The 11779-nt window shown below is 42.8% G+C and overlaps 3 protein-coding genes across 3 annotated transcripts; 1 reads left to right on the forward strand and 2 right to left on the reverse strand.

Annotated features, from left to right (window-relative positions):
* Nucleotides 1-15: 15 nt before the first annotated feature.
* Nucleotides 16-2938, reverse strand: mars2 (methionyl-tRNA synthetase 2, mitochondrial). Its single transcript, XM_068324894.1, has 3 exons — nt 2465-2938; nt 1873-2207; nt 16-1239 (listed from the first exon to the last, which is right to left on the reverse strand). The coding sequence occupies exons 1-3, from the start codon at nt 2745-2747 to the stop codon at nt 73-75; spliced, it is 1785 nt and encodes a 594-aa protein (XP_068180995.1). The 5' UTR covers nt 2748-2938; the 3' UTR covers nt 16-72.
* A 178-nt stretch (nt 2939-3116) lies between these two features.
* Nucleotides 3117-9609, forward strand: zgc:101583 (uncharacterized protein LOC494104 homolog). The gene is made up of 6 exons (XM_068324895.1): nt 3117-3307; nt 3574-3706; nt 3807-3863; nt 4164-4254; nt 7784-7944; nt 8065-9609. Exons 1-6 carry the CDS (start codon nt 3263-3265, stop codon nt 8709-8711), a joined length of 1134 nt encoding a protein of 377 aa, XP_068180996.1. The 5' UTR covers nt 3117-3262; the 3' UTR covers nt 8712-9609.
* A 450-nt stretch (nt 9610-10059) lies between these two features.
* timm8a (translocase of inner mitochondrial membrane 8 homolog A (yeast)) lies at nt 10060-11110 on the reverse strand. The gene is made up of 2 exons (XM_068324896.1): nt 10879-11110; nt 10060-10178 (listed from the first exon to the last, which is right to left on the reverse strand). The coding sequence occupies exons 1-2, from the start codon at nt 10987-10989 to the stop codon at nt 10062-10064; spliced, it is 228 nt and encodes a 75-aa protein (XP_068180997.1). The 5' UTR covers nt 10990-11110; the 3' UTR covers nt 10060-10061.
* Between the last annotated feature and the right edge of the window lie 669 nt (nt 11111-11779).

Genomic DNA, 11779 nt, shown 5'->3' on the forward strand with positions numbered 1-11779 from the left:
AGCAAACTCCCAAGATAAAATGAAAACGTTTTACTGAATCAGTGTACAGGGAACACCATACCACTCCTAGTGTCAATGTAGTTTTTTTGATTTTGCAGTTCTCTGATTTACATTTTGACCCTCCAAGCGACTAAAAAGCACCCCAGAGTCAAATCCCAGTGATCTTCCTTCGAAAGGACAGTCCATTCCCTGATAGCTTGGTAGGAAGTTGATGTGTGACCAGCTTCTCTCATCTGGTTGCACTCCAAGTCTGGACAGCAGCTTGTCAGAAATCTCTGGAACAACTGGCTGGAGAAGTGTGCCATAAATTCGCAGGCATTCAAAAGACACGTGGATAATTGTATCTAGCCAGCGCTGGTCTTTGCTGATCCTCCTATCCAACTTCCAAGGTGTGTGGCGCTGAACAAACCCATTAGTCTGCCTCACGCATGTACCAATAGCCTCCAAAGCTTTGAATACATGCATGTTCTTGTAATGCTGCTCCACCACAGAAGGGAGATGTTTCACAGCATCCAACATGTGGTAGTCTTCCATCTTGACCCGGCCTCCTGGTTGGCTTGGGAAGGACTCAGGGCAGAAAGAAGGGTAAATCTGAGCCGGATTAAGACCTGGAGCTGTGCAGCGGTTAAGCAGACCACCCAAAGAGTCAGCAAGCTCTGCATTGAGCAGCTTTATGGCTCTGTCTTCCGTGTAGTCACAATCTGAGTCTGGGACACCCTGACGGAGAAGAAAATACCTCATACCATCAGTTGTGAAGAAACGTGAACATTCTAGGGGATCCACCACATTACCTACACTTTTAGACATCTTCTTTCCTCCCACAGTCCAGTGAGAGTGCACATGTATTGTCTGTGGCAATGGCAGTCCAGCCCCTAGAAGAAAACATGGCCAGTATATGGCGTGAAATTTTAGGATGTCCTTTCCAACAATGTGGTGGGCCACACTCCACCATTGGTCGTGTTTGTCTGGATAGCCAGCTACGGTTAGGTAGTTCACCAGAGCATCTAGCCAAACATAGATGGTTTGCTCGGCGTCACCCGGGACTGGGATGCCCCACTGAAGGCGTTTTCTCTGGCGGGAGATGGAGAGGTCAGGAAGGTCATCCTGCAGCCACTGGAGAACAGCCTGGTAGAAACGATCAGGCTGTATGGCTCGGGGATTTTCCCTCAGCCAATCAAGCAGTGGAGATCTAAACATGGACAAACGAAACATGTAGTTCTCCTCTCTCATCCACTCCAACTGTAAAGAGTGGAGAGAAGAGAGATGTGTTGCTTAATTTTATTTCTGCTTTAACGTAATACTAAATACATTCGTACGAGAAGGAAAATCTTTTTCAAATTCTTGCTAAGAGTTGGATGAGAAGATCAATACTGCCCTCATATTTGACCAATCAATATGAATCAGCTGCCAACAGATGCTTAACATTGCATAAAGACTGGTAATAGAGGAAATATCAAGTTTGAATTTGTCTGATCGCAGAAAAAAAATCATGGAGTCTCTGCCAGTCGCTTCTCTCAGCTATTAGGCAGAGCAGGAATAGATGGCCCCCAGTCCAGGACTAATCTGGGACAGAACTCACAAATACAAATGTTGATTTAACATTGCTTTGTCTGTCCAGTTTTGTCTCTAAAATGACACTGTTATTACTTTGTAATACTGAAGCTCAAGTTGATCCTCTTTATAGACCTCTGATGGCATTATGAAGGTTTTACATTCCTTTACTTCAGAAAGCTTCTCTAACCTAGATGACATTACACAATTTTCTGTTGATGTGAAAACTGACTATAAAGTGTACATTCAGTTGAGGCCCTTATAATTTTGCACAGTATCTTTTCAAAAATAGCACTACAATCCCAACATGACTCTCATTACCTCGTGACCACTCTCCAGCGAGACCTTGATCTTCTTCCCTGACGAGTCCAAAGCATCGCCCACCTGCGACGATGCCAAGAAGCTTTCGTCTTGAGTCGAGTACCAGCCTTCATAACTCCCCTTGTAGATTAGCCCTTTGTTCATAAGCACTGACCAAAAATGCTTTACAGCGCGATGGTGTCTCTGTTCAGTCGTTCTTATGTAGTCTGTGAAGGATATGTTGCTGCTGCTAAAGAGATGTCTAAATCTCTCTGACACATCAGTGCAGAAAGTGAGGGGATCTTTTCCTGCAGCTTCAGCGGCTAGCTGAATTTTCAAACCATGTTCATCTGTGCCTGAATGCAAAACAATGGAATTAATGAATTATTATTAGCTTGAATAAATGTTCAAAAACAAACAAAAAAATAAACCATAAATTTAATCTTGTTTGAAATGCTGAATTAATCTCATTTCACATGAATACATAATTTCATTTTCTACACACAGACTCCTAGAACAATCTTTATTGTGACTGTGGATTGGGAACATCACATCTTAACAATAGCAAAAAAGTCTACATATGGGTTGAGATTTTGGTGATTGTAATATTTACCTGTTGCAAACTTTGACTTATAACCCCGAAGGAGCTTATACCTGTGGAAGCAGTCAGCCATAACAGCTGAATACAGGTGTCCCAGATGAGGGGATGCATTGACGTAGAAAATGGGAGTTGTAATGTAGTAACTCCTGTCGGTCTTGGCTGAACGTGCGCCCGAAGGTCTCAACACAAGGATTCTCTGATGTCTCAGAAGAGTTGAGATGAATGGGCTGTGAACAGCCCAACAGTTTCTGGTGACAGCTAAAAACGTCGCCCTCATGACTGGATAGCACACCATGCATACACGAAGACCAACTCACGACATTTGCTCCAGGAACTGAAAATGATCTGGTTTGTTCCCACGCGTCCCGGCCTTTCCTTTAGCTAGCTACAACATCGGTTGATAAACATGCGCGAATAATTCCAACCACTATAGGGAAAACAACGCGAAGAGTTCATGAACTACCAGTCACTTAAACTCACTAGACCAAATAAATTTTCTCTAAACTTGCTGCATGTGTACTTTACTAGCGTGTCAAGGTTAGCGGCTTCTCCGGCTTGATAAATGTAGAATCCTACTACGACGAAGGTATACCCCTCCTACTCTGCCTTTGATTGGTTAGTAAGTTTTGGGTTGGGAGCGCATGATGAGTAATGGTTGGTCAGAATTGTGGGAAGAAGGAGACGTAAGCCAATCACAAGTAAAGTAGGGCGGGTCATGGTGTAGCCATAGTAGAATTGTCCTTTCACTTCCTGTTTTGTGAACAACAAGGAAGCGTCTGCTGACAACCAACCAATCAGTTGTCTTATTCAATGAACTCCGCAGCTAACGTGAACGGCGTAGACGCGACATTTGATGTAAAATATTTTAGAAAATATCAGACGACTGCTAAATTGAGTAAATGATTCATCTGTATCCAAGACAAGTTAGATAAGTCGTTATCTGGTGATTACAGGAGATCTCTATCCTCCTTAGTACTAGTTTCACACTCACAGTTGTAGGGCGAGTCAGCCTATCATGTGATTTAAGCATAAGACATCTGTTGGAGTCTTCAAGAGAACTTTGCTTCTCATAGAAGTTTTCAAACTTTTGTGGGCACATTTTTTGTTATACTTTGTTACAGATGGAAGCGAACCGTCTGGACTTCTACATCGGTCTCTCGCTGGCCGTGAGTTCGAGCGCTTTCATCGGAACAAGTTTTATCCTGAAAAAGAAAGGCTTGCTGCGATTGGCCAGCAAGGGTTCAATGCGAGCAGGTACCGTAAACTTTCTTTAAAATAGTGTAACCATCTATGAAAAAGTCCCGAAATTTGTGGATTATTGTATATTGATCAACTAACACTTTGTATCTCACAGGCCAAGGAGGATATGCTTACCTGAAGGAGTGGCTGTGGTGGGCAGGGCTGATTTCAAGCAAGTTAATTATTTGTACATCATTCTGAAAAAATGATGACATTGTTAGTTGTTTGTGTTTTCATTGTATTTCGTTACACAATTTACCAACCAGGACTGCAAATACACTGTGGCCTTTGTTTTCATTGCAGAAATCAGACTCTTGTGGGTTTGGTATTTTGCTGGTGATGTTGCAGTAAATGTGACACCCACATGAAACCACATTCTTCCAAAACCAAAGGGCACATTTGCATTTGCTGTTCAAAAGAGAATACAATGAGACACCTTTTAACCAGATGCAACTTTTATTTTGTATTCTAGTGGGAGCTGGAGAGGCTGCTAACTTTGCTGCGTATGCATTTGCGCCAGCCACACTAGTAACTCCTCTTGGAGCACTGAGTGTCCTTGTGAGGTAATTGTCTTGATGTTGAGTCTTATTTAGCTGTGTTTATCATGTGTTAGTTTGTTAAGTCTCATATTTATGAGCTCTAAGAATAAGTCTGGTGATACGCTGTATTATTGTCTTTGCCAGTAAAAACCCACAACCGCAAATCAATTGATCCCACCAACCAATACTGTCTTAATTGCCCGAGCATGTATTCCCAATGTTGTGAAACTTGCATATACAGTATATTTACAGTATATATATATATATATATGTAGCCGCAAGAGGACACAAGCCAGTGTCTTATTGTGCCGGTCCCAAGCCCGGATAAATACAGAGGGTTGCGTCAGGAAGGGCATCCGGCGTAAAACTTTTGCCAAATCAAAGATGCGAATCAAACCTATGACTTCCATACCGGATCGGTCGAGGCCCGGGTTAACAACGACCGCCATCGGCGCTGTTGACCTACAGGGCGCCGGTGGAAATTGGATTACTGTTGGTCGAAGAAGGAGAGGAGGAAAGTGCGTTCGCTCGAAGAAAGAGAAGAGGAACACCAAGAGTATAGGACTAAGAGTAGGGACGTTGAATGTTGGAACTATGACAGGAAAAGGTAGAGAGTTGGTTGACATGATGCAGAGGAGGAAGGTAGACATACTGTGTGTACAGGAGACCAGGTGGAAAGGTAGCAAGGCTAGAAGTTTAGGAGCAGGGTTCAAGTTGTTCTATCATGGTATAGATGGGAAGAGAAATGGAGTAGGAGTTATCTTGAAGGAGGAGTTTGTTAGGAATGTCCTGGAGGTAAAAAGAGTGTCGGATAGAGTGATGAGTCTGAAGCTAGAAATAGAAGGTGTGATGTTCAATGTTGTTAGTGGGTATGCTCCACAGGTAGGATGTGAGCTGGAGGAGAAGGAGAAATTCTGGTCGGACTTTGACGAAGTGATGCAGAGCTTGCCTAGAAGTGAGAGAGTTGTCATTGGAGCAGACTTCAATGGACATGTTGGTGCAGGAAACAGAGGGGATGAGGATGTGATGGGCAGGTTTGGTATCCAGGAGAGGAACGCAGAAGGACAGATGGTAGTTGACTTTGCAAAAAGGATGGAAATGGCTGTAGTGAATACTTTCTTCCAGAAGAGGCAGGAACATAGAGTGACCTATAAGAGTGGCGGTAGGAGCACACAGGTAGACTACATCTTGTGTAGACGGTGTAACCTGAAGGAGATCAGTGACTGTAAAGTAGTGGTAGGCGAGAGCGTAGCCAAACAGCATAGGATGGTGGTGTGTAGGATGACTCTGGTGGTGAGGAAGATCAAGAGGGCAAAGGCAGAGCAGAAGACGAAATGGTGGAAGCTGAAAAAGGAAGAGTGTTGCATGACTTTTAGGAGGGAGTTAAGACAGGCTCTGGGTGGTCAGGAGGTGCTTCCAGATGACTGGACAACTACAGCTAATGTGATCAGGGAGACAGGTAGGAGAGTACTTGGTGTGTCATCTGGAAGGAAAGTAGACAAGGAGACTTGGTGGTGGAATGAGGAGGTACAGGAGTGCATACAGAGAAAGAGGTTAGCTAAGAAGAAGTGGGACACTGAGAGGACCGAGGAGAGTAGACAGGAGTACAGGGAGATGCAGCGTAAGGTGAAGGTAGAGGTAGCAAAGGCCAAACAAGAAGCTTATGATGACTTGTATGCTAGGTTGGACAGTAAGGAGGGAGAGACTGATCTATACCGGTTGGCAAGACAGAGAGACAGAGATGGGAAGGACGTGCAGCAGGTTAGGGTGATTAAGGATAGGGATGGAAGTCTATTGACAGATGCCAGTAGTGTGATGGGAAGATGGAAAGAGTACTTTGAAGAGTTGATGAACGTGGAAAATGAGAGAGAACAAAGACTAGAAGAGGTGACTGTTGTGGACCAGGATGTAGCAAAGATTAGTCAGGATGAAGTGAGGAGGGCATTGAAGAGGATGAAGAGTGGAAAGGCAGTTGGTCCTGATGATATACCTGTAGAGGTATGGAAGTGTCTAGGAGAGGTGGCAGTAGAGTTTCTGACTGGGTTGTTCAACAGGATCTTAGATAGTGAGAAGATGCCTGAGGAATGGAGGAGTAGTGTGCTGGTGCCCATTTTTAAGAACAAGGGAGATGTGAAGAGTTGTGGCAACTACAGAGGAATAAAGCTGATGAGCCATACAATGAAGTTATGGGAGAGAGTAGTGGAAGCTAGACTAAGGGCAGAAGTGAGCATTTGTGAGCAGCAGTATGGTTTCATGCCAAAAAAGAGTACCACAGATGCAGTATTTGCTCTGAGGATGTTGATAGAGAAGTACAGAGAAGGCCAGAGGGAGCTGCATTGTGTTTTTGTAGATCTAGAGAAAGCTTATGACAGGGTGCCCAGAGAGGAACTGTGGTATTGTATGAGGAAGTCTGGAGTGGCAGAGAAGTATGTTAGAGCAGTGCAGGACATGTATGAGGACTGTAAGACAGTGGTGAGGTGTGCTGTAGGTGTGACAGAGGAGTTCAAGGTGGAGGTGGGACTACATCAGGGATCAGCTCTGAGCCCCTTCTTGTTCGCTATGGTGATGGACAGGCTGACAGACGAGGTTAGACAGGAATCACCATGGACTATGATGTTTGCAGATGACATTGTGATCTGCGGTGAGAGCAGGGAACAGGTGGAGGAGAAGCTAGAGAGGTGGAGGTTTGTCCTGGAAAGGAGAGGAATGAAGGTTAGCCGCAGTAAGACAGAGTACATGTGTGTGAATGAGAGGGACCCAAGTGGAAGAGTGAGGCTACAGGGAGAAGAGATCAAGAAGGTGGAGGATTTTAAGTACTTAGGGTCAACAGTCCAGAGCAATGGAGAGTGTGGAAAAGAGGTGAAGAAGCGTGTACAGGCAGGATGGTACGGGTGGAGGAAAGTGTCAGGTGTGATGTGTGATAGAAGAGTATCAGCTAAAATGAAAGGAAAGGTGTACAAAACTGTGGTGAGACCAGCGATGTTGTTTGGTCTAGAGACAGTGTCACTGAAGAAAAGACAGGAGAAAGAGCTGGAGGTAGCAGAGATGAAGATGCTGAGGTTCTCTCTGGGAGTGACCAGGAAGGATAGGATCAGGAATGAGTACATCAGAGGGACAGCACATGTTAGAGGTTTTGGAGATAAAGTCAGAGAGGCCAGACTGAGATGGTTTGGACATGTCCAGAGGAGAGATAGTGAATATATTGGTAGAAGGATGCTGAGTTTTGAACCGCCAGGCAGGAGGCCTAGAGGAAGACCAAAGAGGAGGTTTATGGATGTAATGAGGGAAGACATGAAGATAGTTGGTGTGAGTGAAGAGGATTCAAAGGACAGGGCTAGATGGAGGAAATTGATTCGCTGTGGCGACCCCTGAAGGGAAAAGCCGAAAGGAAAAGAAGAAGAAGATATATATATATATATATATATATATATATATATGATAGTTTGCCAGAGGGTTCCAATTGGATGTCACTCCATGACTAATTCATTTTTTGATAGCTGTTTGGATGTATAGTATGGTAACTTTGCTCATTCTGATTTGTTTTTACCTCCAGTGCTGTACTCTCCTCTTACTTTCTGAACGAGAGATTGAACGTTCATGGCAAAATCGGTTGTTTGCTGTGTGTCTTGGGATCCACTGTGATGGTGATACATGCCCCGCAGGAAGAGGAGGTCGCATCTCTCAGTGACATGGCTGAGAAGCTCAGAGACCCAGGTAAGACCAGACCTTCATCATGGTGATGTGATTAACCACGTTGTGGAAACTAAATCCCAGATAAGGCCTGGATGGATTTTCATCAGGGTACTAACTCATTCTTGAATGCACTCCCACTAGGTTTCATTGTGTTTGCTGTGTGCGTTGTGGGAAGCAGCCTGGCACTTATCTTTGCAGTGGCACCAAGGTTTGGACAGAAGAATGTGCTGGTCTACATCCTTATCTGCTCTGTGATTGGCTCCTTCTCTGTGTCTTGTGTCAAGGGCCTGGGCATTGGCATTAAGGAGCTGTTTGCTGGGACAGCAGTGCTGAAGGAACCCCTTTTCTGGTCATTAGTCGTCTGCCTGGTAATCTGTGTCAGCATTCAGATCAGCTATCTGAATAAAGCGCTCGACATTTTTAACACATCTATAGTCACTCCCATCTACTATGTCTTCTTCACCACGTCTGTCATGGTCTGCTCAGCCATTCTTTTCAAAGAATGGTTGCGTATGACTATTGACGGAGCATTGGGAACAGTTAGCGGGTTCCTCACCATCATTTTGGGGATCTTTCTCCTCCATGCTTTCAAGGACATTACGTTTAACTGGGATTCCCTCCCGCTCTACTTGAGGAAAGGTCCTCAGGGCTTGCCATGGGGCGACCAGCCTTATATGACTCTTCTCAGTCAGGACACGCAATCAGAGGATGAGATGAAGCTGCCTGGAGACGCAGGTTCAAAAAGGTGCAGTATACGCACCAGGGAGCTCCATAAAGAGGACCAATAGTTTAATCGCTACTTCTAAATTCTGAAGTTTGAACGCACACTACATGTTGACAGACACAACGGTACTAAAAGTGAATGTTGTTCTGTTATCTATTGCATTGGTATTGCTACACTGGAACTTAATTTATTTTCTCATTGCTTCTTCTGATCATCCACATCTTTTTTACATTGGTTTTGAAAAACAAAGTATGAAATCACAATTAGTAGCACAATTTTTAGATTGGTGGGAATTTAAGTTGTGTTACTGTACAATATGTGAAGTTTAAGAAATAGAGGTGAAGGATTACTATCAAAGCTCTCAACTTTGTTTCAAATATTGCCGGCACTTTGGAAAGGGCTACATTTTTTACAAGATTTTACACATCAACTACAGACGTCGGTAGATTAGTGGGATGCAACAAGGTATGCAGTTGATATTAAACATGAGAATATTTCCTGATAGTTGGACCTAATTAAACCAAGTGTGTACATAGTGGACAATGCATAGTGGACATAGTGGTCCTATATTGCACAATGTTATAACATGTGATGTTACTCCTGACAAATGTACTGTATACAGATTTGGTAACAACGTAGGGTTCTTGCAACTTTGACACCAGACTTAACGATTTTATGTGATGCGACTTTTTCACTGCTTTAGTGGAATTTATACTGTTTCATATATCTAGTCTTCACCTGCTCTTCACAATTTATTGCTTATTGCTATTTCGTAACTTTATTTGTAATTTTACAATAACCTGAGCATAGCACAGACTTTGAATATTTCAGCTGTGTGAAGGCAGAGATTAGATATGAATGTATGTCAAACTTGTTGAACTGTAATACCTCAGTATTATGTGCTTCACCAAAGAATGTTTTTCTCCTGAGTTAGTAGTGCTCATTAAATAACGACAACATGACTACTTTCCAACAGGCGGATATTTTTTCATTTTATTATCATTACATAGTCCTTAACCGCTGGCGTCTTCAGTCAAACAGGTTTAGTTATCTCTACAGCGGAGTGTGCTGATGTCTTTACGTCTGAAACGGCTTTGGAACTCGACATCCCAGATGGATCCTTTCAGAGTCTGCACACTTGACACAAACAGGACTGACTTGAATTCCATGACTTGATAAAACAAAAGCAAGGTTTTTTCTGCTACATAGAGGGGAAAAAATTAAACTTTAGACCCCTGCAGAAGTCCATCCATCGTGTTCATCTCAGGCACTTGTATCAAGAGTAACACTTTTCTACAGTTGACACACATTTGCTACATAAAGTCAGCAGCCTACTCATAGAGTAGGGGTTGTGTGGATGTGTGCTGCCAGTTCATTCTTTTTTTTAATCTAACCTGTTCTCAGAGAATTAAGTCTATTCTATTCTGTTCAAAATAAATTGACTGGTGTCAATAAATCGCTCCACACAGTTACTGAAGCAGTTTTGTGTCTTTGCGTCCAGCTTTGGCCCAGGTTTATCCATACATTTCTCCTGTAGAGAGAGACAGACCAGTTTAAGCGAGTTGCAGCCATCTGTTAAAATGATGAGGGGAAAAAAGTCACTTGGATAGACACTTTTTACTGGGACAGAAAAGGCTCACATTCAAACTCAGACTGGACTTTATGATTAGAATAAAAATCCCACAGTACTTTAAATATTTAATCTCGGGAAATGTAAATAATTTTACTGTTTCACTGTTGACTCAAATCACATGATTGTTTGAAATGGTAAATTCACTTTATCATAGTTTTTGTCATCTTACTGTGCACATTAATAGAAGTAACTTGTTTTGTTGTTTGTGTGTAAATCTTGAATTAAATACTTTGATAAACTCATTTCTACATTTCAGCGGTGGGTTCCAATATTAAGATGAATTTTACAAACGTTTGGCCACCAGAAAAATATGTCTAGAGATATGAAGACAACATAAGATACAACAGAAAAATGGAAATACAGTAGATGAATAAATAAAAACCTTGGAAGGCTAAGTCATGTCACTGACTCATGGTGACAGGCGGAGTTTTGGGTTCACATGTTAGGTATCGTGTGGCCTTAATTTAAACAGTATATTTAGACCTAATTGTATGCTAAAATAAAAATAAACCGTAACTTTACAATGACAAATAAGCTAGCAGTAAACTGGAAGTAAGAATTTAATTGAACTGCGCTACTAGCCTCATGCTGATCTTACCCAACATATATCCATGATTTCGTGCACCGCCTGATGGAATCTCTGTTTTTGAGACTCGATGTCGATTAACTTCTGAAGACCCGCAGCATCTGCTGATCCTTGACCATCCATCTTTCATTAAACGATTTCGTAAAAAAAATTTCTTTTCTTTTTTGAATTCTGCAAGCTTTGAGCTTTTTCTCTGACCTTCACGTGAACGCGTAGCGCACAGGAAACAGGAAGTATTTCGTCCCACAGCAAACAGGAAGTATTTCAACCAATTACAGAACGCCGTCTTGTGACGACATTCTTCATTTTACGGATCTCATTTGATTCATCCAATAAACAAACAACAATCCTAACGCCTGCAAACATTAATGTTTCGCAAAGAACAGTCTATGTTTGATTATGAGATAATGCTAGCTAGAGAAATGACGTTCATAGGATTTAAAGAAAGTGTGCAATAATTATTTAAACAAAACTAGGCAGGCGCATAAATTTGGGCACCTTTATTGTTTATTGATTTTATTACCTTTAGCTCTCATTATTTTCCGCATCCAAACGCCTCTTCAGATTATTTTGTTGTTGTTGCTTTTATCAATATATTACCAATAATATAAAATTATAATGTATAATTATGCGCCGCCTCCCTCTGCTCAGCTCAGTGAGCGCACTGAGGGCAGACACAGAGGCAATAACGCCACAAATACTGACCAATCACGTGCGGCTTCAAGAGAAAAAAAGGCGGCTCCCCCAATCAGGAGCCGGCTCCCGAAGTTCACTTCAGACACCCGGCTCTCTCAGCCGTTACGTTCGCGACCGACACATCACTAGGAAGTAGTGATGTCTGAATGGCGCCCCATGGGGCTTCGAACCATCCATCCATCTGCTACCGCTTATCCATAATCGGGTCGCGGGGGCA

Source organism: Antennarius striatus, chromosome 10 (genome assembly GCF_040054535.1).
Source record: "Antennarius striatus isolate MH-2024 chromosome 10, ASM4005453v1, whole genome shotgun sequence".
NCBI classification, from domain to species: domain Eukaryota; kingdom Metazoa; phylum Chordata; class Actinopteri; order Lophiiformes; family Antennariidae; genus Antennarius; species Antennarius striatus.